General features: G+C 37.9%; 1 protein-coding gene across 1 annotated transcript in view; it reads right to left on the bottom strand.

Annotated features, from left to right (window-relative positions):
- Positions 1-27459, bottom strand: part of PIGK (phosphatidylinositol glycan anchor biosynthesis, class K) — a 225442-nt gene that overhangs the window by 82665 nt on the left and 115318 nt on the right. The window contains exon 8 of the mRNA XM_006888612.1: positions 26394-26566. Within this exon, the coding sequence (XP_006888674.1) occupies positions 26394-26566 (173 nt within the window). The remainder of the gene's footprint in view (positions 1-26393; positions 26567-27459) is intronic.

The raw sequence follows: 27459 nt of genomic DNA, 5'->3' as shown, positions 1-27459 counted from the left end.
AGAGAGAGAGAGAGTGGCTCAGGGTAGAATAGGGTTCAGAGCTATTGTTATAGGGTCGCTATAAGTTGCAAGTGACTTGATGGCACGTAGTAACAGAAACATACACTCACAGATAATCCCACCCATCTCTAAGCATAGGGAGCTCTGATGGTTGAATGGTAAGGAGTTTCACTACAACTCAAAGGAATATACCAGCAGATCTGCTGGAGAAAGATGGGCAATCTCCTCCTGTGCAATTTACAGCCTCTGAAAACCAGATGGAGGGTCAGCTATGAATTGATTCAATTTGACAGTATACAACAAAAACAACATCTAGAAACATGTCTGTGTTTCATTCATGTAGGTGTCTTTTAATGTCCCATGTTTAACTTTCTCATTTCATCAAAGATAATAAACATCTACAGAAGATGTATACATAGGCAGCTAACAGTTACTGTTTTTTTTAAAAGGGATCATTTTCTAGTATGATTAGTTAAGTGATTACTATGCATGCTATTTAGCTTCATTTAATAACACTGTATCTACACTCTACCATCTTTCTTATTAAACTAATAATGGTGGCTACTATTACACAATTTAGAAAAAGTTGAAGGTTTGTCAATTCCCTATCTTTATCCTCATTTTTTTTTCTTTTGTCATAATGCAAAACCACTGCTTTCCAGTCGAGTCTAGCTCTTAGTGACCCTATAGCATAGAACAGAGCATTCTATGGCTGTAAATCTTTATGGAAGCAGACCGCTACATTTTTCTCCCACAAAGTGGCCAGTGGTTTTGAACCAGGCACTCAGTTGGCAGTTTCATACTTTAACCACTATCCCATCCGGGTTCCCTGTATTATTATACAGCTTGACAATTTTTATGAAGTGCTGAACAGAAACAATTAAAGTACACATCCTTTACTTTAAGATGTTTCTAAAAATGTTGCCCTAAAGTGTAATATCTACTATTGGCTCAACATTCCCTTTAAAAGATTAAGATAGTGTGTTATTTTTCCAGTTTGTCAATGAATGTTATTTATTTATTTACCATTAATGATGTTGTTGTTTTTATGTGCCTTCGAGTTGCTTGCGACTCATAGCGACTCTAGGTACAACAGCCCTAAACTTTGTTCTGTCCTGTGCCAATCGCACTGTCTCTGACACTCCCATCACAATTATCCCAGTCACTGAATCAATCCATCTCCCAGAGGGCCTTCCCCTCCTGTGCCTGCCCTCCACCCTCCCAAGCATGATGTCCTTTCCCAAGGACCGATCTCTCCTGACAACATGTCCAAAGTATGTCAGACCAAGCCTCAGAATCCTTGCCTCCAAGGAGCAGCCCAGTTTAACGCTCTAAAGGATGAATCTGTATGTTTTCCTAGCAGTCCATGGTACCCTCAACAATCTTAATCTTTTAAAGGGAATGTTGAGCCAATAGTAGATATTACACTTTAGGGCAACATTTTTAGAAACATCTTAAAGTAAAGGATGTGTACTTTAATTGTTTCTGTTCAGCACTTCATAAAAATTGTCAAGCTGTATAATAATACAGGGAACCCTGATGGGATAGTGGTTAAAGTATGAAACTGCCAACTGAGTGCCTGGTTCAAAACCACTGGCCACTTTGTGGGAGAAAAATGTAGCGGTCTGCTTCCATAAAGATTTACAGCCATAGAATGCTCTGTTCTATGCTATAGGGTCACTAAGAGCTAGACTCGACTGGAAAGCAGTGGTTTTGCATTATGACAAAAGAAAAAAAAATGAGGATAAAGATAGGGAATTGACAAACCTTCAACTTTTTCTAAATTGTGTAATAGTAGCCACCATTATTAGTTTAATAAGAAAGATGGTAGAGTGTAGATACAGTGTTATTAAATGAAGCTAAATAGCATGCATAGTAATCACTTAACTAATCATACTAGAAAATGATCCCTTTTAAAAAAAACAGTAACTGTTAGCTGCCTATGTATACATCTTCTGTAGATGTTTATTATCTTTGATGAAATGAGAAAGTTAAACATGGGACATTAAAAGACACCTACATGAATGAAACACAGACATGTTTCTAGATGTTGTTTTTGTTGTATACTGTCAAATTGAATCAATTCATAGCTGACCCTCCATCTGGTTTTCAGAGGCTGTAAATTGCACAGGAGGAGATTGCCCATCTTTCTCCAGCAGATCTGCTGGTATATTCCTTTGAGTTGTAGTGAAACTCCTTACCATTCAACCATCAGAGCTCCCTATGCTTAGAGATGGGTGGGATTATCTGTGAGTGTATGTTTCTGTTACTACGTGCCATCAAGTCACTTGCAACTTATAGCGACCCTATAACAATAGCTCTGAACCCTATTCTACCCTGAGCCACTCTCTCTCTCTCTCTGAAACACCCAACCCCATTACCTCAGTTACTGTCTCAATCCATCTCTATTCTGGAGATATTGAAGGCTTCAGTCCTTGACCTTCTGCAACAAGCACTTCAGGTCCTCCTCAGTTTCAGTAAGCAGGGTTGTGTCATCTGCTTAATGCAGATTGTTGATAGATCTTCCACCAAGGAAGAAGTTCAAGCTGCTTTGAAAGAAATAGCAAAAAATAAGGCCCCAGGAATAGATGATATACCCGTTGACATATTTCAGTTTAAAGATGCTGCCCTGGACGTGCTCACCAAGTTGTGCCAAGAAATCTGGAGAACAACCACTTGGCCAACTTAATGAAAGTGATCTATATTTGTTCCCATTCCAAAGGTGACCCAACAGAGTGTGGAAACTAAGAACAGTATCATTGATTTCACATGCAAGAAAGATTCTGCTGAAGATATAAAAAAATGCCTGGAACAGCACATCAGCAGAGAACTGCCAGAAGTCCAGGGTGGGTTTAGAGGGGTCATGGTACTAGGGATATTGTAGCTAATGTTAGATAGGTCTTGGCAGAAGGCAGGGAATACCAGAGGAATGTCTATCTGTGCTTCATTGATTATGCAAAGGCGTTTGACAGTGTGGACCATAACAAACTGTGGCTGACTCTGAGAAAAATGGAAATCCCAGAACATTTAATCATGCTAAAGTGAAACCTATACTTGAACAAGAGGCAGTCGTCTGCACAGAGCAAGAAAACACTGCATGGTTCAAAACTGGGAAGGGCGTACACAAGGGATGTGTCCTGTCTCCATACCTTTTCAACCTGTATGTAGAGCAGATTATCCAGGAGGCTGGGCTCTATGAGGAGAAATGCAGCATCAGCACTGGTAGAAAATCTATCATTAATGATATTTATTTAAAATTAATGATATTGTTGGTGTCATTGAGTCAAGTACAACTTATAGCAACCCTAGGAACAAGGTATCTGAACTCTGCCCAATCCTGTACCACTTTAATTATCTCAGACACACTGGAGTCAACTGTTGCAGTCACTATGTCAATCCATTGTGTTAAAGGGCTTCCTCTCTGCCAAAGACCCCTGACCTTTCCAAACATGGTATCCCTTTACAAGAAATAGCTTTTTCTAATAATATGTCCAAAGACAATGAGACAGTTTCACCATCCTTGCTTTGAAGGAGCATTCTGGATGCACTTTTCCAAGACACATTTGTTCCTTCTTTTTGCAGTCCATAGAATAGTCAGTACTCTTCTCCAACACTGTAACTCAAACATAAAATTTTTCTTCTGCCACCCTTAGTCACTATTCAACTCTCAGATTGTACAAGCTATTGAAAAGACCATGGCTTGAATCAGGCATATGTTAGTCTTTAAACTGACAATGCTGTTCCTTACTGATCTGGAATGGTTCCTGATAGCAAACTTTCTCAATGGTATATGTCTTTTGATTTCTTGATTGCTGGTTCCAAGGGTGTTGATAGTGGTTCCAATTACAATAAAGTTGTTTACAATTTCAATCTTTTCTCCATCTTTCATCATGTTGCCTAACAACCCACAGTGGTGAGAATTTTTGTCTTTCTGATATTGAGATGTAATCCATATTGAGAGCTGTATTCTTTCACCTTCTGCAACAAGCATTTCAAGTCCTCTTCACTTTCAGTAAGCAAAGTTGTATCATAAACATAATGCAGGATGTGGATAAGTCTTCCTCCAAACCTGTCAACTACCAAGAAAACAAATAGGTCTGTCTTACAGAGTGTGAAACTAGGCTTCTCCTTGGAGGCTAGGATTTTGAAGCTCCGTCTCACATACTTTGGGCAAGTGGCCAGCGGGGACCCATCCTCGGATAAGGACATCATGCTTGGAAGGGTGGAGGAACAGCCCAAGAGAGGAAAACCCTGGATGAGATGGATTGATACAGTGACTGGGGCAAAGAGGGGTTGGTGTGTCAAAATTAGTGAGACTGGCTTGGGACGGGGCCGGGTTCAGAGTTGCTGTACATAGAGTCTCTATGAGTTGAAGGCGACTAAACAGCACATAACAACAACAAAAACAACATCAATTTCAAATGTGTTCTTTGTATCTAGGGTTCTAAATCTGACCATTCTGAGCTCTGAAAAGAACAAAATGTGCACAGTGACATCACGGGAAGATGAGGAAGACAGACTATTAAAACTGATGTAGAAACAGGGACTGCTGGCAGCTAACAGAAGCTGAAATAGGCAAAGGAAAATCTCCTCTTGTAGCCACATCCTAAATTCAGAGTGTGGGAAAATAAATTTCTCTTCTTTAAAGCCACCCATTGTCTTATAGTAGCATTAGGTAACTAACAGTGGGAAAGCTGTCAAAATTCTACATAAATACATAAATGAATCTTCAATTCCTTTTTTAAATCATTCTTTGAGAAACATAAATTTCTATTTGAATAATGCTCTTATCCATGAACTTTAATATTCAATTTTAAAATTTATTGATTATTTTTAATTTTCTACAAACACTGTCATGTTACATAAAAATTTCTTTCTTCTGCTTATGTTGTTTGACTGACCATAACTTTAAAAAAAAATCACATAAAATTAGTGACAGATTTTATTGAAAATGTATCCAAAAGTTATACAGGTTTCTTTTACAGACTAGCATATGGTCAGTTTGGTAACGGTTTCACCTGCACTTGACGGATGTGTCAATTTTGTTTTCTTTTATTCAAGTTTCAAAGAAAAAAATTTTCAGTCTTAGAATATCAAGCACATTATTTACTAAAATGTTATTTTAAGGTACATTTTGCCAGAGGAAAGAAGTTTCTTTAAATTGCCATTTTGTAGAGTACTTGACTGCATCTATAGGATGATGAGTTGACTTTTTACTTCACTTTTTCTCCTGTTAAGTTAGGGAATTATATTGATACTGTTGTTGTGTGTTAAACAAGTGTTAAATCACTTGTGACTCACAGTGACCCCTATGTTCAACAGCTCCGAACCCTGCTCTATCCTGTGCCAATCTTATTGTCTCTGACACACCTACTGCTACTACTCCAGTAACCCCAATCAATCCATCTCATCCAGGGTCTTCCTTTTCTGTGCTCTCCTTCCTCTCCACCCTCTGAAGCATGATGTCTTTCTCCAAGGACTGGTCTGTGGAACATGCCCAGCCGAAGCCACAGAATCCTTGCCTCCAATGAGCAGCCTGTTTCACCCTCTCCATGACAAATCTGTTTGTTTTCCTAGCAGTCCTTAGTATATTCAACTCTTCTCCAGCAGCTCAAGGCATCAATTCTTCTCTCATCCCTAGTCATTGCTAGCTTTCTAATGCAAGCAAGTAATTGTGAAGACCATGGCCACGGATCAGATGCACAACTTAGTCTCGAGACTGACATCGTTGCTTTTCAGTACTCACGAACAAACTAACCAAGTATTAATTTTGTAATTATTGTAAACCACTAAATAAACAAACTTACAGTCATGATGCATAATTCTTTTTCTTTATAGATGATTTGATAATATTTTGTTTATAAATAATGATGTTGTTACTGTTGTTATGTGCCATCGAGTCGTTTGCGACTCATAACAACCCTATGTACAACAGCCCTAAACCCTGCACTATCCTGTGCCAATCGCATTGCCTCTGACACCCCCATCACGATTACCCCAGTCACTGAATCAATCCACTTCATAGAGGGTCTTCCCCTCCTACGCTGTCCAGACCTGTCTCTCCTTACAACATGTCCAAAGTGTGTCAGACGAAGCCCCAGAATCCTTGCCTCCAAGGAGTAGCCTGGTTTAATCCTCTCCAGGATGAATCTGTTTGTTTTCTTGGCAGTCCAGGGTACATTCAATACTCTTCTCCAGCACCACAGCTCAAAGGCATCAATTCTCCTTCTATCTTCCCTAGTCATTGTCCAACTCTCTGATGCATAACAAGTGATTGCAAAGACCATGGCCTGTATCAGGCACACCTTAGTCTCCAGAGAGACACCGTTGCTCTTAGAGTACTTTAGAAAGGTTCCTAACAGCAGACTTTCCCATCGTAATACGTTTTTTTATTTCCTGGCTGCTGGTGCCAAGAGTGTTGACCGTGGAGCCAAGCAAACTGAAGCTGTGAACGATCTCAATCTCTTCACCATCCATCCTGATGCTACCAATTGGTCCAGTGGTGAGAATCTTTGTCTTCTTGACATTGAGCTTCAGTCCATTCTGAAGGCTGCAGTCCTTGACCCTCTACAGCAAGTGCAGGAGGTCCTCCTCAGTTTCAGCAAGCAGGGTTGTGTCATCTGCATAACGCAGATTGTTAATAGATCTTCCACTAATCCTGATGCCACAATTCTCCTCATAGAGCCCGGCCTCTCAAATAATCTGCTCTGCATACAGGTTGAAAAGGTATGGAGATAGGACACATCCCTGGCGTACACCCTTCCCAATTTTGAACCATGCAGTGTAACCTTGCTCTGTTCTAACGACTGCCTCTTGGTCCAAGTATAGGTTTCGCATTAGCATGATTAAATATTCTGGGATTCCCATCCTTCTCAGAGTCAGCCACAGTTCGTTGTGATCCACACAGTCAAATGCCTTTGCATAGTCAATGAAACAGACAAACATTCTTCTGGTATTCCGTGCTTTCAGCTAAGATCCATCTAACATCAGCTACAATATCCCTAGTACCACGACCCCTTCTAAACCCAGCCTGGACTTCCAGCAGTTTTCTGCTGATGTGCTGTTCCAGTCGTTTTTGGATAATCTTCAGTAGACTCTTGCTTGCATGTGAAATCAATGATATTGTTCTGTAGTTTCTGCATTCAGATGGGTCACCTTTCTTTGGAAAGGGAACAAATACAGATCTCTTCCAGTGAGTTGGCCAAGTGGTTGTTCTCCAGATTTCTTGGCACAACTTGGTGAGTACATCCAGGGCAGCATCTACTAGCTGAAATATGTCAATTGGTATACCATCTATTCCTAGGGCCTTATTTTTTGCTATTTCCTTCAAAGCAGCTTGAACTTTTTCCTTCATCACCATAGGCTCTTGCTCAAATGCTATTTCATTAAATTCTTTTATATCTGTCAATTTCTTTTGATACAATGACTCAGTATATTCTAAATAATATAATATAAATATTCTATATTGAGAGCTTGATATGTAATTTACATTTTGTAATATCTTTGTTAGGGAGCTCTAGTGGTCTAATGGCAAGAAGCTGCACTGCAATCCTTGCACTGCAATGGAAGTCACCAACTACTCCACAGGAAAAGGATGGGCAATCTTCTCTCATGAGATTAACTGCCTCTGAAAACCTGCTGGAAGGTCAGCTATGGGGCGGTTCAGACTCCACAGTACACAGCAACAACAAAACAGCATTTTTGCTAAATTTCTATATTAAGATTATGGTAAATGAATAAAATAGTTTGAGCACTTTCCTCTTTTGTTACACTCTTTTAAAGAATTTTTAGAAGTCTGATAATCTTTCTTCCTTAAATGTTTGGAAGAATTCACACGGAAAAACAACTAGCCTGCAGTATGGTTATGTATTCAGATATTTAAAGAACAAGCCAGATCTTTTTCAAATATAACAGAGTATCCAGATTTGTACTTCTTACGACTGTTTCACAAAATTTTATTTTCTAAGAAATTTGTGAATTTCCTTTACATTGTCAAATTTAGTGGTATATGTTTTATAATAAACATCTTTTTAATTTCTGTACAATTCTCATTTTCATTTAATATTGCTAATATATGCTTTCTTCCTATTCCTTAATCAACCTTGGTAATTGTCTGCCAATACTGGTATTTTCAAAGACGAATTTTTGGCTTTTTTATCCCTTTCTAAATATACTTGTTTTCTGTTATATAAATTTCCTCTCTTCATTATTTTCTTATTACTACATTGCGTTTGATTTGATATTCTTTTTGTAATTCTTTATCTTAAACAAATCATCTGGCTTTCAAAGAAATACATTTAAATATACATATATATTTCCCCTCTAAGTATTCATTTAACCATATTCCATAGTTTTAATATATCTATCTTCATTATAAGCCAGGCAAAAATATTTTCTCATTTCCATTATAATTTATTTGTTAATCTTTATCATATATTTATTAATACTTTCTACTTTTCTGACATTTTCATCTTAATTCTACTCTAGCAATAAAGAATCAATACCTCAAGACTTACAGAGGCTTCCTTACACACCAGTTGTTGTTGTTGGTTGCCATCAAATAGACAGAATCTTACAGTGTCCCCACTCTTCAGCAGGCCTCAACTCTGCCCTATCCTGCATTATCCTCACTGTCTCTACTATATTGAGACCACTGCAACAGCCACTGTGTCAATCCATTTACTGAGGGTCTTCCTCTCTTTCACTTATGCTCCATCTTTCCAAGCTTGGTGTTTTTCTCCAGAGAATGGCCCTTCCTTAGCAACATGCCCAAAGTATGTAAGACCGAGTTTCATCTTTGGCTGTACCCTCTCAAGACCTATTTGTTCTTGTAGCAGTCCATTCAGTGCTCTAACTCCAACCTACTTACTAAAAAAATCAGCCAGTGAAAACTCTGTGAAATATAATTCTACTCTGACACATATGGAGTTGCTATGAGTCACTGCATAGCACAAATGGAATCAATGGCAACTGGTTAAGCACGCTTTACAAATGAAGAATAAAGAGTCTGAGATTTTTGCCCACTAAGCAGTGATGGTGTGTATCTTTAGAATATCAGCTGCTAGTAGCTAGAAATTGTGGTAAATTAAATCATGTATACATTCTTCCATTGACTAAGGAGACTTTCTTATTTTAGTTCCATTCAGAAACAACCAGCAGCGGCATTTATCAAGCAATCTTGTCTGTCTCTACATACCTACTCTCTCGGTAGTTCAGTTATATACAATATAAAAGTGTCCTTTTTTTCTGATTTATAGAGCATCTAAGTCTTTTATAACAAAAGAGTATTTTTTAGAAAAAAAAATCTAGTCAGCAACAATTCTGAAAGTTAAGTCAATTGATTGTTGTTTATGATCAACTTCAAACTAACTCATTTTTATTAATTTCTAGTTCTGAGAAAAACAATATATTGCATCTCATTCTGAATACTGCAAAACAGTTTTATTAAGAAAGTCTTTGTGATGAAATTTCAAACTATGTAAACCAAAGGCTATTAAAGTTCAGGTATCTGTATATCTCTAAGGAGAAAAAGAAGATCTCTTATATTTAATGTTAATTTATTGGTGACTCTGAGGTGCTCTTTAGGGTCAGATGTTATCTAAGTTCTGAACATTCAGTTTTATTGTAGCTAGTTTTCAAAGAATGAGAAAGAAATACTATCCTTAACCCTGTACCCATATAAGATATATTTTAATCATTTTCTATGGTTTAAAAGATATGCACTAGAGTTTTAGTATTACCAGAGACAAATCACTAAGTACATCAATTATATTTCTAACTACATAAGTTAAAGCCTTCTCTTTAGTTACAAATAAGATTGGAAATGTATACATTATAGTTACTTTAAGCAATTTATAGCAGCTAAAAAGGTCTCTCTCTTGCAAATAACGGAAGTCAATTTTGACATAATTAAAGTCAAAAGGAAATTTATGAGAAGGATAAAGAACACTTAGAATTGACTAAAAGGCAAGCAGTGAACTGGCACAGGACTTAAAACAAAAATATTCTATTCCATTGCCAAAACATAGCATTTCATTCCAGATTTTAAATCCTAAGAACAAGAATACAAATAGCTTACCTCTAGTCACTTGCCTATCATTTAAAGGAAGAATGGAAAGAAGGGGAGGGAGAGAGAGAACTCTAACTCATGTGACCTGAGAAAGAGAAGGGAAGAAGTAATATACCACAAATAACTGAGACTCTAAGTTATACCAAGAAGAAGAAGGAAATCAAACCTAATCTTTCAACTCAGAATCTGGCCATCAAATGGTCACCATCAGTTAAATTAATCTTTATTGAACCACCACACTATAGGCACTGCATTAAGGAATACAGAGTTCTTGACACTAAGTACTCTTTGGTTTCCAGAACTTAAATTTCCCACCTTCCTTAGTGACTGAATCCAGAGATTCTATAATAACTCAACTCTCTCTGAATCCCATTTCTTTCAAGTATTCTCACAGCAGTATTTTCATAGCAACATGCTTGTGCTTGTAATATACAGTCTCAACATATACAAGAATCTCCTTATCTTTTAAAGTTTGCTGTAAGCTACTTTGTTTATTTAATAGGCCAAAAGCCAGTAAAGAGGTAGCACATGTCTCAAGTAGCCACCAGAGTGACATGGCCAGAATCCATTCCTGGGAACAACACTTAACATCAAGATGTCATAACTTTGAATTGTGTCTATATACACAATATGCTATTGTTATTTAAGATTTTATATTAGCTATGCTTTGAAGCAGTTTATAAGATATTCCGTACTCTTCTCAAACACTATAACTCAAAGGTATTGATTCTTCTACTGTCATCCTTAGTCACTGTTCAGCTTTCAGGTGCATAGGAAGCAACTGAAAAGGCCATGGCTTGAATCTGGTGCACGTTAAGCCTTCAGACTGACATCACAGCTCTCCAGTACCTTGGAGAAGTCCCTGATAGCAGACTTACTCAACACAACATGTTTGGTGGGTTGTTGAGGTTGGTTTTTTGGTTTTGTTTTTTTTTTTTTTTCAATTTCTTAGCTGTTGTCACCAAAGGATTGACTGTGGATCTGAGCAAGATGACATTATTAACCACTTCAATCTTTTCCCCATCTAATAGGGCATTGCCTAAGGGCCAGGTAGTGAGGATTTTGTTTTCTTGATGTTGAGATAAAATCCATACTGAAGGCTTCCACAATAAGTGCCTCAGATCCTCTTCACTTTCAGCAAGCAAAACTCTATCTAGGTATTCTAATTTTAACAAAACCTGGCTTAAATGCCCGATCAATTATCTTTGACAATGTAGTTCAAGAGTGTCATTAGGTAGCCAAGTATCTTAGATCCAATAGGGAGCTCTAGTGGTAAGAAGCTGCACTGCAATCCCAGAGGCAACCCAGTTCAAATCCACCTGCTGCTCCAAGGGAGAAGAATGAACAATCTTTTCCCATGTGATTTACTGCCTCTCAAAACTCACTGGAGGGTCAGGTATGAGTTAGTTTCAACTTGCCAGCACACAACAACACTTAAAGCATAGTACAAAGTAATTTGCAACTTGCAACCACACTATAAGTCAGTCTCTTTTATTTGGGGATCATGGCCTATAACTCTTATATTTCACTTTTTTTCATTTCTTAGTAAAATCATAACCAGGAAATATTAAGTTACAATCTGATGCTATCAGATAAAGAAAGAAAGAAAAGACGGCTCTCAATATTAAAGTAAAAATTGAAGCTGAGAAATCTCATTGAAAAGGACATCCCAGTATCAGTAACATCTATAACTGAAAGGTATTGATTCTATGACCCTGGATGAGATGGACTGACACAGTAACTGGGGCAACAGGGGTTGGTGTGTCGGAGTCAGTGATACTGGCTCAGGATAGGGCAGACTTTAGAGCTGCTGTACAGAGGAGACATAGGCAACTTGATGGCACATAACAACAACATCAGTAACATGCTTCCCTTAGTGAATGCACTGTCAGAATAATGTGACAATTTCATTAAATTAAAGTGAAAAATCTAGAATGTTACAGAGTATTACAGGAACTCTGTATATATGAATTTTGAAATGGCAGAGGTAGAGAATAAAGTAGCTAGTGAATAATGTTAGATAAATGTTATCTGCAGCTCACATGAAAATTGCCACCAAATTTTTTATTTCATGAATAAATATGATTCGTCTATTCACATAAATATTTAATTACTATTTATATTAGCACAACAGGCCACAATCAAATATAATTTTTCCCCAGTCTCTTGCTTTTTATTTTTATGTGAAAACGAACTTTAAAATAAGCTTACAGGAAATTTATATACAATATTAACAGAAAAATATACTTTAAAAATAATTTATAAATTAATGAAGACTCACCTGAATGAGTTTAGTTTGCACTTGTAAGGTGTAATATAAAAAATTTCAAATTATCAACTAAAGCTGAGGGGGAAATTTCCATTTTTCTTAAAAAAATTAATAGCTATGCTCTTAACAAATTAACTTCAAAGAACAGAATACTTATGGCAAAGACATCAGAACCCTACCCATTGCCAGATTTAGTTTTTCTCTACAATAAATCAAATATTATAAGTGTCAGAATGAGCATTCTATAGACTCATATGTTACAATAAAGAACACAAAATGAGATTATTAGTAAGTATGATGTGTGCATTACTTTAATGTGACCCTTCTAGCCTAGTCTAACTCCCACTAAATACCTAGGTGGTTGTTGTTGGAAACTATCACATTGACTACAACTCATAATGACCTTATGAACAACAGACTAGAACCTGTCCTCTCCTTCACCATCTTTTTGGTTTCCTCCATACTCAAACCCACTTGTTACACTCACTGTGTCAATCCATCTTTTTGAAGGGCTTCTCTTTTGCTGACTCTCTTCTGTTCCCAGATGACATCTATTTCTAAGAACTGGTCCCACCTTCCAACATGTCCAAAGAATGTGAAATGAAGTGTCATCATTATTTACCTCTAAGGAGCATGCTGCTGGCTGCACTTCCTCCGAGACAGCTTAGATCAGTCCACGGGATATTCGGTATTCTTGAACAACATCACAATTCAAAAGCATCAATTCTTCTTCAGTCTTCCTTAATGACTGTCCAACTTTCAGATGCATATGAAGCAACTGACAATACAATGGCTAAAATAAGGCACACCACATTTTCTTTAAACCAACATCCTTGCTCTTGAGCAATTTAAAGAGGTTCTTGACAGCAGATGTGCCCAATACAAATGGATTTCTTAACTGCTGCTACCATAGGTACTGACTGTGGATCCAAGAGGAATGAAATCATTGACAACTTCAACCTGCCATGATACTGACTCAGTGGCGAGGATTTGTTTTCCTCTTAATGAATGTAATTTATATTGCAGGCTGCCATCTTATATTATCTTCAATAAATACTCTTAAGTCTTCTTTATTTTCTGGAAGCAAGGTTGTATTATCTATCTAACACAGGTTGCTCATGAGTCTTCCTTAAATGTAGATGCAACATTCCTCTTCATATAGTTCAAGTTCTATCACTTTACCATAATGTGATGGCCGGCTTGCATGTTGCTGTGATGCTGGAAGCTATGCCACTGGTAATTCAAACATCAGCAAGGTCATCCATAGCAGATAAGTTTCAGCAAAGCTTCCAGACTAACACAGGGTAAGAAGCAGAGCTGGCAATCCATTTCTGAAATAATAGGCCATAAACTTTATGAATAACAGAATGACTAGGTAGGATTAAGCAAATTCTAAATATGTATGACTCAACAAGTTGGTTGGATAGTAATAATGTAAACAAGTTACACAGTGCACTTGAGAAGGAGAACATGCAAATATGAAACACTAATGTGAGACTGAACATTGTACAATTACATTAGGCTTAAATATCAGAGATGGAAAGGGAGGACATCTGTCAGCAAGAAGGAATAAACAGGAGTGAAGTGTGGTCTTTGGATTCAAGATTTAAGTACCAAGGACCTTCTTGATCCAGGAGACAGAGAGCTATGAAAAGAGAGATGGAGACACAAGAAATGGTGGAAGCATGGAGAACCAAGAGACTGGCACAGAAGGGAAAAGCTGAGTCCCTTCATCCAGGGGGCTTGTTAATGGAATCTGATGGCTTCAGGTACTTTTCAAGGACTAGATAGGTTGGCTTACAGAGCTAGAGAGGAACACCTTCAGGCCAAAAATTAGAAGGAGAGTGTGCATTTAACCAAGTGGATGCTTAGTTAGCAGAGTTAACACAGCTTCCTAGCACCTACCTTAAAAAGGGGAGAGCTCAGAACAATGGAATAAAAGACCAGGGAAAGGCCTCCCAGCGGGCATGGCCAAGAAAAGACTGTTCTAAAGAAATAACTGCATCCTGAGTAGTTTCATTCGGAATTTGTAACCTGTTAACTTCCTTATCAAACCTGTGAATATAGTCTGTGAGTTCCGTGTAGCCAGTTAAATGAATTATCAAATCTAGTAGATCCACTCATGTATACAAAACATTAGTAAGAAAGCTGGGGGGTGGAGGCAAGTCTCACCTCACAGGAATTGGCCTCAAGCTGCTGATGCTGATGTGGATTTTCCTCTCACCTCGTGAAGTTAGAGGAGGTCAGATGGTCATGCCTCTATGCTGCTTTTATAGTAAAATAAAATGTAAATGAGCAGAATCCTGAAACAGAATTCTTAAAAAATCAACTACACAGGATAAGCATGAGAAAGGCAGTCTAAGTAGAATTTCTGTCAAAATGTATCATAAATGGCCTGGCTGATAAAAAGTACAGACAAAGCTATATTAATAAAGCTTTAACACACCAAAGACAGTAATATCCCCACTATATCTCTTATTTTAAAGATAGAGGAACATCAGACTTGGCAGGTAGAGGAATGGCACAAGAGAGAAAGACATTGGATCAGATGGACTGACTCAGCGACTGGGGTAGGTGTGTCAGAGTCAGTAAGGTTGGCTCAAGATAGAACAGAGTTCAGAGCTGATAGGATAGCCAGGAGTCGCAAGCAACTAGATGGCATTGTAATGGATTTTAAAATAATGTACACAACCAAGTAAATTTATTTTATAAACATTAGCCAGAATCCTTATATATCTCTGAATGTTGTTATGTGCCGTCGAGTCGTTTCCAACTCATAGCGAACCTATGCACAACAGCCCTAAACCCTGCCCTATCCTGCGCCAACCGCACCGCCTCTGACACACCCATCCCGATTACCCCAGTCATCGAATCAATCCATCTCATAGAGGGTCTTCCCCTCCTGCGCTGTCCCTCCATCCTCCCAAGCATGATGTTCCTCTCCAAGGACCCATCCCTCCCGGCAACATGTCCAAAGTATGTCAGACGAAGCCCCAGAATCCTTGCCTCCAAGGAGTAGCTTGGTTTAATCCTCTCCAAGATGAATCTGTTTGTTTTCCTGGCAGTCCATGGCACATTCAGTACCCTTCTCCAGCACCACAGCTCAAAAGCACCCACTCTCCTTCTCTCCTCCCTAGTCATTGTCCAACTCTCTGATGCATAACAAGCGATTGCAAAGACCATGGCCTGTCTCAGGCGCATCTTAGTCTCCAGAGAGACACCGTTGCTCCTGAGTACTTTAGAGAGGTCCCTAACAGCCGACTTTCCCATCGCAATATGCTTTTTGATTTCCTGACTGCTGCTGCCAAGAGTGTTGACTGTGGAGCCGAGCAAACTGAACCTGTGAACACTCTCAATCTCTTCGTCATCCATCCTGACGCTGCCAATTGGTCCAGTGGTGAGAATCTTTGTCTTCTTGACATTGAGCCTCAGTCCATACTGAAGGCTGCAGTCCTTGACCCTTCGCAGCAAGTGCATGAGGTCCTCCTCAGTTTCAGCAAGCAGGTTTGTGTCATCTGCATAACGCAGATTGTTAATAGATCTTCCACTAATCCTGATGCCACAATTCTCCTCATAGAGCCTGGTCTCTCGGATAATCTGCTCTGCATACAGGTTGAAAAGGTATGGAGACAGGATGCATCCCTGGCGTACACCCTTCCCAATTTTGAACCATGCAGTGTTACCCTGCTCTGTTCTGACTACTGCCTCTTGGTCCAAGTACAGGTTTCTCATTAGCACAATTAAATGTTCTGGGATTCCTATTCTTCTCAGAGTCAGCCACAGTTTGTTATGATCCACACAGTCAAATGCCTTTGCATAATCAATGAAACACAGATAGACATTCTTCTGGTATTCTCTGCTTTCAGCCAAGATCCATCTAACATCAGCAACAATATCCCTAGTACCACGACCCCTTCTAAACCCAGTCTGGACTTCCGGCAGTTCTCTGCTGATGTGCTGTTCTAATCGTTTTTGGATGATCTTCAGCAGAATCTTGCTTGCATGTGAAATCAATGACACTGTTCTGTAGTTTCCACACTCAGTTGGGAGAGCATAATAGCATTTAAAGATAAAATATCTGGGTTGCAGAGAGATTAACTAATGTGGTAAAGACATAGAACAGGGGAACCAAGATGGCAGCAGAGACGAAGCAGCATGATGAGCCGGAGGTGAGCTGAGCTACACTGAAATGGGCTACCATGGCCCTCCACAGCCCACAGTTTATCTATACCTGAACAGTTAAACAGGTGATAAATGGTCTTCAATATGGATTGAAGCTCAATAAGAGGAGGACAAAGATTCTCAAAAACACAAGGATGAGTCCCTCTGGCTAGCCGCTGCTAAGCCCACACTGCCACAGTCCCATGGCAGGTGGCCTGCAGCTGGAACCCACAGGTCCCTTCACTTCGGTTGGGTGGCGGGTGCCAGGCCCTGTGACCAGTACAACAGAGGCCCTGCACAGCCACAGAATATACCAAGATGGCAGTGGCGGAAACAGTGTGATGAGCCAGAGGCGCACCAAGCTGCATTGAAATGGGCCACCATGGCACTCCCCAGCTAGCAGTTTATCTATACCTGGTTTCTTGACTACTGCTACCAAAAACTGTTTAGACTTTGGGCGGGTCTGTTCACCACTCTGAAGGTCCCTTCTCTATTTGTAGAGGGGGAAGGTAGTGATGCCTACTGCAAGTTGTAGTTGGACCACTTGGTGGAGGGGAGGGAGGTAATGGTGGAGGCGTTGGAGCCAGGAGTGCTGTCCTCAGCCTTGTTCTCCAGTGGGACACAGAGTCCAGACTTCAGGGGGGCTTTGGTGGGGGCCCCGAGGACTGCCAACCAATTGCCAAGGAGTGCCACCTGGTTCCGAGGAGAGCCACCTGGGGCATGGGGAGGGCCGCCCAACCCCCAGAGTCATCTGGCCCCTTGGGGAGAGCCGTCAGGGTGCTGGGGAAAGTTGCCTGGTGCATATGAGGAATCTTATCTAAGCCACTTTCCTCGACCTTCTTCTCCAATACATCTGTAAGTAACACCCCAAAGCCCTACTCTTTGTTACTCACAAGTTTATTCTCTCTAAGTTTGCTCCCTTTCCTAGTAACCTGAACACTGAGTCTTGCTCCATACCTGAATCCTGAACTCAGTTCCAGAGACAAAAGGGAAATATAACTGCCAGTTAAGGAAGTGAAGGAGGATGGAGCCTCAAGGTTCAGCAAGCCATCCCCACTGGACTCACCAATGCAAACACTTTGCAGTCCAGAAGGCAGAAAATGTTGTGAAAATATCTTCTAATTGAAGGCATGCAGCTTCAACTCAAGACCACCAGTAAAGTGTTAAAGTGGGTTCCCCTTTCCCTTCATCTCAGTGCCCCTGTACAGCATGAAGCACACAGAGAGTCTGCACCCCGAATGAGAAACCCACAAGTGAATAAGACACTTTCTTTGTTATAAAAAAATCTGTCCCCATTGGATTATGCTCACCATTACCCTGTCTTTTCTGATCCCCACTGGATCTTTTTCATTTCCTTCGCCCACTCTCTTTCCCCACCAAATTGTGCAGGCCTGTGATTTCATCCTTGCCCATCCTCACTCTTCTGCTCCCAACCCTTACCCCCTAGGTTCCCCATACATGGTTTTTTACAATAATAGGGGTGGAGGAAGAAATAGAACAAGTAAGCCAAAATTTGAACCCATGTATATTCTTCTCCATGTGCTTTCTAATAAACTCATTGCTGTCAAGTAGGAATCGACTCCTACTTTAACCTCCATTGGGTTTCTGAGGGGGAGATTTGGTCATCTTTCTCCTATAAAAGGATTTGAACCACCAGAGAAGTCTGATCGTTGGGTTAGCATCACAACTCCCTGATGATATCCCCAGAACTCCCTATTCTACATAACAAATTATAAGTTTCCTTTAGAAACACAGCAGCGTCACTCCAGAGAATGCTAGAAGAAAAAAAAAATCAAGTAACAAGACCTGTTATGATCCCTGCAAAAATGGCAATTTCTAAAATTATATTATTTATATTGTCATTAGCTTTATCTAACACCTACAATCCTAAAGTGCAATCTCAACATCAGCCTTTTAAAAATGTAATCCAATGAGGTTTTTGCCCCCTGATATTTTCACTAAAAGAAAATGCTTTCTTATTATTACAAGTTAATTATAAATAATTCTCACATATACAACTTAAGAATATTTTTTACCCTTTAATTTCTTGGTCACATACTTAAAATATGCAAACAAATATCTACAAATAAGATACAAAAGTAGTAATTTATAAGAATCTTTCAGATTGATATGTTTTATAGCCCAAATCCCACATTCTTATGTGTTAGAGAAACTCTCACATAGATGGGGGGCGGATATTACCATTTTTTAAAAACTAGCACAATAAAATCAAAGACTTTTCTTTCCACAATCAGAAAAGTCACGCTTTATTGAAAAGTACAACCTACTTCTAGTTTAGGCATTTAAAAAGATATAAATAAATAAAGGTGTTTACCATGAACAAATATATACCACTACTGCCATCTTCTGGTAAAACATGATTTCCTAAATTTTTATAGTTCTTTCACAAATGAGAAATATACAAGAATGAACCAACTTGGGATAGGCTGGAGAGTATTATGTGGAGTGGACTCATAAATCCAGTCTCATAAGGACAAATACTGCGTAAGACCATTATTGTAAATATAAAAAAGATAACGGGTAAACTATGTATGAGAACTCAAAGGGGAAGAGGAGGGCTAAGAATAATTAGGGGCAAAACCACAGGGTTGCAGTTTGGTGGGTAGAAGGAAGGTTAGGGGAAGAAATGGGAAGGATCCAGATCCAGGTGAAAAGACAGGGTAATGATGGGAAAGGTCCAATGTTTATTAATTTTATAAAACATAATGCATGAGAATTACTGTATGTCAATGAAGAATCGTGTGAAACACAATGCATATAAACTTTGCAAGCAAGCCAATAAAAAAAATTGAAATATTGTTGTTGATTACTATCAAGGTGATTCTGATTCACAGTGACTCAATGTGTGAAGAAGGAACTGTTCCTTAGGATTTTTGTTTTATTTTTAATAGTTTATTTACAAAATTTGAATATATTGTTTTCTAGGACAAATTCTTCCAATATCCTTCACCCTTCATCAAATTGTACAACTCCATGATTAATTCCCCCCTCCCCCTGCACATCTTCATCCCTCTGCTTCCACGTCCCTTCTCCCCCCACTTGGCTCCTTAGGATTTTTAAAGGCTCTCATCACTTGAAAACAAATCACTAGGTCTGTCTTACAAGGCATCATTAACCTTTCAGCAAGTAATTGAGAGCATAACCCTTTGTGCCACCCGTCACGTTGAGTAAATAGCATTAAAATTACAATGAGATATAGGAGGCCAAATAAAATCAACTCACACCCAATAGCGAGGAACATTCCACCCTAATCCTCACCAGAACCAGAAAACAAACCTATGTAAAATCCAGCTGCTCCAGACAACTTTCAACCTGGATTTCAGCCCCATACTGCTGACCAAATGTGTTTTTAAAAAGGAGATCGAATAAAATCAACTCACACTCAATAGCAAGTAAACATCCTGTAGTTGTCTATTGTAAACGGTATTGCTTCCCTAGTTTCCTTTTCTGTTTTGTTGCTACAGAGATCTTGTATCCTGCCACTCTACTAAGTTGGTCTACTCAGACTAACAGGGTTGTTTTGTTGTGGTTTTTTTTTTGTTTTTTTTTTTTTGCTGTGTCTTTCAGGTTCTTTGTATATGCTCTCATATCTTCTGCATACAGCATAGTTTTTCCACCTCTTCACCAATTTGATGTCTCTTATTTCCTGATCCAGGCCATTATCTTTGCAATTACTTGCTTTGCATCAGAGAGCTGGGCAGCGATAACAATGACAGAAGAATTGATGCCTTTGAGTTGTAGGGCTGGAGAAGAGTCTTGAAATTATCATGGATCACCAAGAAAACAAATGGGTTTGTCTTAGAGAGGGCAAAACCAAGTTTCTCTTTGGAGGCTAGGATTTTGAAGCCCCATCTCACATACTTTAGGCTTGTGGCCAGGAGAGACCAATCTCTGGAGAAGGACATCATGCTCAAAAGGGTGGAGGACAGAGCAGGAGAAGAAGACCCCAGATGAGATGGGTTGATACAGTAACGGGGGCAATTAGGGTTGGTGTGTTGGAATTAGTGAGGCTGGCTCAGGTAGGGTTCAGAACTACTGTACACATAGGGTCACTATAGGTCGCAGGCAACTCGAAGGCACATAACAATAACAATTTATAACACTATTTTTTAAAAGTGAAAAAGTAACTCAATAAATGTTTTGTTTTTTGAAATTTTATTTATTACTTTTTGTGTGTACTGTCAAATGGGATCTGACTGGTACAGTAGGAGATTGCCCCTCCTTCTCCAGCATAGCATGTGGTGGATTCGAACCGTGTACCTCTGGGATTGCAGTGCAGCTTCTTGCCACTGTGCCACCAGAGCTCCCTTCAATGAATGTTTTGTAAATTGTAGATAGTAAAATAAATTGTTAAAAAAAAAAAAAGAAATCAAAGCCCACAAAATTATCAATTTATTATTATTGTGAGAATTTACGTGTATGTCACATGAAAAAATGGATAATTTCAGATTTGGTGCCTTTTTTCATTCAAATAAATCACATCTAATTATGCTTTGAAGCTTCACTTTAATGAGCTTCTGAATAACTAAAATAACAAAATGCTGTAAATAAAGATAAAACATATAGTGGCCAAATAAGATACTTAAAAATAATGCAGAATAATGTATTAGTTTTAACATTTTATTTTACTATCTACCATTTACAGAAACAACCCTTTTTCCCCCCCATAAAAAGTTAGTGCTATAAGTAGTACAGCAGAACAACCAGATCCTTTTGTATAAATAAAGCCTCTCTGAATATAAATAAAATCATAACTCTGAGAAATTTATGTACTATATAAAAAGTGGGGGAGAAACCTTGTCAACTGTTATTTTAGCCATCTTAGTGGTTCTTTGGTTCATAAAGTTTCATGATCCTATTACTTTCCTATGAGCAATTTGCTGTGTTTAATCATACAGTTTCACATTCCTCACAATCTTTTCTTTGCAACTTCCAAACTAGTATTTCTACTGGATATGTACACTTAAGTTTTTTAATTTTCTAATAAGCCTTATAAGTAAAGATAAGAATTTAGGGTTTCAATGGTATAATAAATATTAAAGTAGGTTCTCTACTTCCAATTTTAAAAGATCTGCTAGAATTTTGATGTGATTAAGTTACTCAACTACCAGAAAGAGCACGATCTCAGAATATATAGTTGTACTGTTTTTGTTACCTATCGCCAAACTGAAACTAATTCACAGCTAACCCCTCCCTGAGGTTTCAGGAGCTGTAAATTGTATGGGAGGAGACTGCACATTTTTCTCCTGCAGAGCCAAAGGTGGATTCAGACCACTTCCTTTATGTGGACAGTACAACTCCTTACCACTTACAAAAGGTAAATTATGGGGACAAAAAATAGGTAATGTAAGAGTTGATTAAAATAACCAATATGGGAATTGCTGTGAGGGAATTTCTTACGGCAATGGATTTTAATGGTGATCATAAAACTATGCATTTATAAAACCTCACAAAACAGTACACTAAAAAAAGGTGATTTTATTGTAAGTAAAAAAAAATACCTTGGTGTTAAAAAATGAACTACAATTGTAAACAAAAATAAAAAATGAATCCCACAATATAATATTAGTAAAAGAAGTAAACAAAACAAATATAGTATTGAGTCCACTTAATAAAATTTTAAAAATTAACCATCGCCTTTAAAGATAAATATTTAGGTAAAAAGCAAGAAAGTAAATTCTATAAAAGTATTGAGTAGTAGTTAACTCTGATGTGGAAGGAGAGAGTAAAGGCTAAAAGTAACATAAATAAATACTAATATAATAGCCTTGTTCTATTTTCCCCCCAGTTGTTAATATGAGAGTTTGCCTGTGTTCATTCACTGAGTTATCAAGTCTATTTTGCATCACTTTCTGAATACATGATTAAAAACTGGCCAACATTTAAAGAAAGGAAGCCAAGTAGCTCAAAGTAACTTATGAAAGGATAAAATAAGAACAGAATTACATTATAGTAGTCCCTATTTTAAAAAAAACAAAACACCCACATTTCTTTTCTGGGTTTTTTTTCTTTGAGACACTTCACATTACATAATAATTCAGACAAGATACATGATATAAAATGTTAAACAAATAGGGCATAAAGATTCAGAAACAAGAATAGCACTGTCAAAACAAACTTCAAAGCAAAGAGGTTAAATTTGACCAGCACCATTGCTGTTCTTAGTGCCCGTGAGCAGGCACCGATTCACAGTGACCCGAAGTCAAAAGAACAAAATTATGTGCCATCTTTGATTTTTTTTGTGTCATCATCATAATCTCTGCTGTGCTCACACCCATGGTAGCTGTCACTGGGTTAATCCACAGCCTTGAAAATCTTCCTCCCTCTTGCCAACCATCCTCTAGTCTAAGCATGAAATCTTTTTCCAAGGACTGTCCCCTCTTGATAACATGCCCAAAGTATGTTACACTAAATTCCACCATTTTTCTAAGGTCCACTCTGACTGTACCTCTTCCAAAATAGATTTGTTCTTTTGGTAGTTCAAGTAATATATTCAATTACTCTTTACCAAATAATTTCTTTGCCAAAGTAACAAATACACTGGTTTTGGCTTTTCATTTTAACCCAAGATTTTTTTGGGGGAAAAACACAGGCATTCTAGCCTACATTTTCTTTGTTTTCTTGGGCTATCTGGACCCTTCAAGAATGCCGTCATGTACCACCTGATATATCTGTGGTATCAAGTCCTATAAAGCTTATTTTATTAAAAATTGAAGGTACGTATATAATGGTTTGTAGTAATAAACAAGTTCTATTTAGAAATGCAAATTAAAGTATTATTTTTCGAGTATCATTAAGATGTTTCAATATATCTAGAAGTGTTTCTTCAATGCTTTTTATGCACAGAAAAAGCACACTTTGTATTATGCTAAGACAAACATTTGACTGAGTGCTGTTTAATATGAACCATACCTAACTGTATAAACTTACACACTAGTTATACATGAAGACAGACTTAGGAATGAAACTTGTTTGTAACCTAAGTGTCTGCACAAGACCTAAATCATTAAACATCTTATTTCACAGAACATATCACGGGCACACAATGATACATGATGACAAACTATTCTTTAAATAAACTTCTGGTTGTCATTTATCTTTTATAAAAATCATACCTACATACAATAATATTTCTACCATCCATGTAAAAGCTCTTGAAGCATGTAGAGAACTTACTTTTCATTAATTAACTGCATAATAGTCTAGCAATAAATATGAAATCATCTTGTAGATAGGAAAAGTCTTTAAAAGTACTATAAACACTAGGGGGTGCTCTAATTCAACATTAGCTGATAACTAACTTTGATACTTAATTTTCTCCTCAATTAAAGATAAATTAAGAAAGTCTTCAGAATCAATAATCTTCACTTTCACACAAATACAGAGAGAAAATTTAGGTAACAAAAGTTCACTCTTAAGAGCACAGAACAAAGCTCAGCAGAATTTTACTGAATTAACAAAGCCAGGGTGCTATTGTTAGGTGCCTTCAGGTCCACTATGATTGAGAACAAACCTAGAAATGACTGATCACAATTTTGCCCTATCTGCTGTCCTCCTGGTCTCTGGTGTGCTTGAGCTCACTGCCACAGTCACTATGTCAAACCATCCTGTTTAGGGTCTTCTTTTTCTCCGACCCTTCTGCCTTTGCTAGCATGATGTCTTTTCCCAAATACCGCCCCCTCTAATGACAAAGCAAAGTATTATTAACAAAATGAACAGAGTTGGAGTCAGAACACAAGAAGGGAAAACATGCTTGTAGTTTGAACTGAAGAATAAATTCAAGCTTTGATTTTCAATATGGAAAAATTCTAAGGACAAAATATTGAACTCAGATCATTGTTATTGTTAGGGGCTGTCAAGTCAACTATAATTTACTGTGACCCCACAAACAGTAATTCTTAGCCCTACTCAATCCTGCCCTATCCTCATCATCTATGTTCCACTTCAGTCCATTTTTATAGTCACTGTGTTGATCCATTTTGTTGAGGGCCTTCCCCTCCTTCGCTGACCCTGAGCCTTTCCAAGCATGATGTTCTTCTCTAAGGAATGGTCCTCCTAACAACATGTCCATGTCCAAAGTACGTAAGACAAAGTTTCACTTTAGTAGCTTCTGAGGAGCGCCCTGGTTCTACCTTCTCCAAGACATACTTGTTTGTCCTTTTAGTAGTCCATAGGACATTAAATACATCTTCTCCAACACAACTCAAAGACATTCTTCTGTCATCCTTAGTCATGGTCCAACTTTCAGAGGATCGGATAGCAAGTAATTGAAAAGAACATGGTTTAGATCAGGTAAACTTTATAAACTCACATGGTTGTGCTTCAGCACTTTTGAGGAGTCCCAGACAGATTTTTCCAACGCAAGACACCTTTTGATTTCCTGACTGCTGGTACAAAGAGTGCTGATTGTGGATTCAAGTAAGACGAAAACATTGATAATTTTTTATCCCTTCTCCATCCATGAAAATGTTTTCTATTGGCCCAGTGGAGAGGAGTTTTATTTTCAGATACTTGACATATAATCCATATTGCAGGCTGCAGTCTTTGATCTTCTGCAGTAAGTGCTTCAAGTCCTCTTCATTTTTAGCAAACAAGGTTAGTCTCTGCATAAAGCAGGCTGTTGATGAGTTCTCCTTCAATCTTCCTTCATAAGGAACATTTAACATGTGAGCATTGTATCGCAGTCTGGTATGTATTTGGTGTATTACCATTCTTGTGGAACTCACTTCCTCCTTTTGTTTTTTCTGCCTTGTATCTGTCTAAGGACTTTTGCTGTTGCTGTTAGGTGTGACTGAGGCACTTCTGACTCACTGCAACTCCATCTACACCACAATGAAATCGATCCTGATCCTTCCAAATCTCTGCTGAACTGAACCATATGTTGCAGGCAGTCTATTAGTCCATCTTTCTGAGGGTCTTCTTCCCCTCACTGATCCTTCATTTTTCTAAACATGATGTCCTTTTTGAAGCACCGGTCTGTCATGAAAATATATCCAAAGGATGTGAAATAAAGTCTGGCCATACTTGCCCCTAAGGAGTTCTATGACTATACTTCCTCCAAGATGATTTTGTCTGTTCTTCTGATTATCCATGGTGTACTAGATACTCTGAATCAACACAATTCAAAGGCATTGCTTCTTCTCTGGTCTTCTTTATTCATCAACTAAATTTCAACTGAAAAGATAATGGTCTAGGTCAAGAATAATTTAAGTCTTTAAAGAACTCCGTGTGTGTGTTTTAGTGTGTTTGAAAAGTCTTTGGCATAGGATTTGTCCAATGTTATATGTTGTTTTCTTTCTTGACTGTTTTCCATGCGTGGATCTAAATGAAAACAAAATCCTTAACAACTTCGATCTTTTTTTTTTCTTTATCATGTTGCTGATCCGGTTGGAATGACCTTTAAATATCTAACTTTGAGCTTCCCTATTCAAATTTTCACTACTTAATATTATCTACTGTAAAAGGTAAACAGCGCACATATTTATATTAAAGAGTAATGGTGGAGTGAAATGCTCACATATTTGCACTTTCATCAAGATTTTTCTGAACCAACACTGACAGAGAAGCATCACTTTGCTTTAGCTGGTTATGAAGATAGTTTTAGGTCTTTTTAGCCAGTCTTAAATCTTACCATTAAAAATGCTGTATTCTGGAATGTCAATATGATTATAATCATTAGCTTATTAATTACTAATAACTAGAGGTTGGGCCCGTATATCTGAAAAGCATCGAGTTTACACAAAATGTTGATTGGACAGAAATATGTTTACTTATAAACACCAACTTTCAACTCTTAATATTAGGCTTCATCAAATTTTTACAAATTGTGAGAAGAGAATTTCTATATATTCATTGACAATTTAAGATGAATACCTCTTTTCCATGATTTCTGAATCACGCTGCAAACTAATAGTCTCTGTTGTAATTTCCACTTTCCGTACACTTCCAAAGAAATCAGTTATCAGGACGTTTTTAGGATCTCTCTGAAAAAGGTCAGTGCGATGTCCAGGAGTAGACACACAAAGACTTTTGGGACATACCTGAAACTGATAAAGAAAAATATATACATAAATAATAGAAACAAACACCTCGATATGTTAAACAATCACATAACACAGTAGACTGTTGTGTATTTTTCAAGTTCTCTTAATTTAAAAAGCTAATGGTTCTAAAAATTAACATTTTATTGCCATTGTAATGCTTGACATTCTTTGAAAGCTATGCAGACATCACAATGGTGGTAAAACAGAAGCTGGTCATGGAGAGCAAAACATTCACTTTTTAAAATAATATGTTACTATAGATCATTTTTATAGATTATGCTAACACACACACACACACACACACACATACTCTTTAATCCCATGTGAAATCACACTTAATGCCAACAGAACTGTCTTTGATTCCTATCTATATCCATCTATTCCCCTGGTCCAGCAACTTTGTAATCACAGTCTATCACTTAAACTTTTCCTTTACATAAAAAATTACGTAGTTCAATATGTTTGAAAACAGTGAAAGTAAACAATTCATGGTGCATGAACACTACACATATTGCTATAATCAAGGATGCTTTCGGCAGAATGTTAAATGATCCAGGAAGTATTAAAAGAATATGGAAAGAATATACTAACTCACTGTATCTAAAGGAATTGGCAGACACAGAAGATTTTCATGAAACAACATATGAGCAAGAGCCTATGGTGATGAAAGAACTTGTTCAGGCTGCTTTGAAGGAAATGGTAAAAAATAAGGCCCCAGGAATAGATGGTATACCAATTGACATATTTCAGTTAACAGATGCTGCTCTGGACGTGCTTATCAAGTTGTGCCAAGAAATCTGGAGAACAACCACTTGGCCAACTAACTGGAAGAGATCTATATCTGTACCCATCCCAAAGAAAGGTAATCCAACAGAGTGTGGAAACTATAGAACAAT

This window comes from Elephantulus edwardii, unplaced genomic scaffold, assembly GCF_000299155.1.
Source record: "Elephantulus edwardii isolate Elephantulus edwardi_28Jun2011 unplaced genomic scaffold, EleEdw1.0 scaffold00069, whole genome shotgun sequence".
NCBI lineage: Eukaryota > Metazoa > Chordata > Mammalia > Macroscelidea > Macroscelididae > Elephantulus > Elephantulus edwardii.
This window is presented reverse-complemented; position numbering and strand designations above follow the sequence as displayed.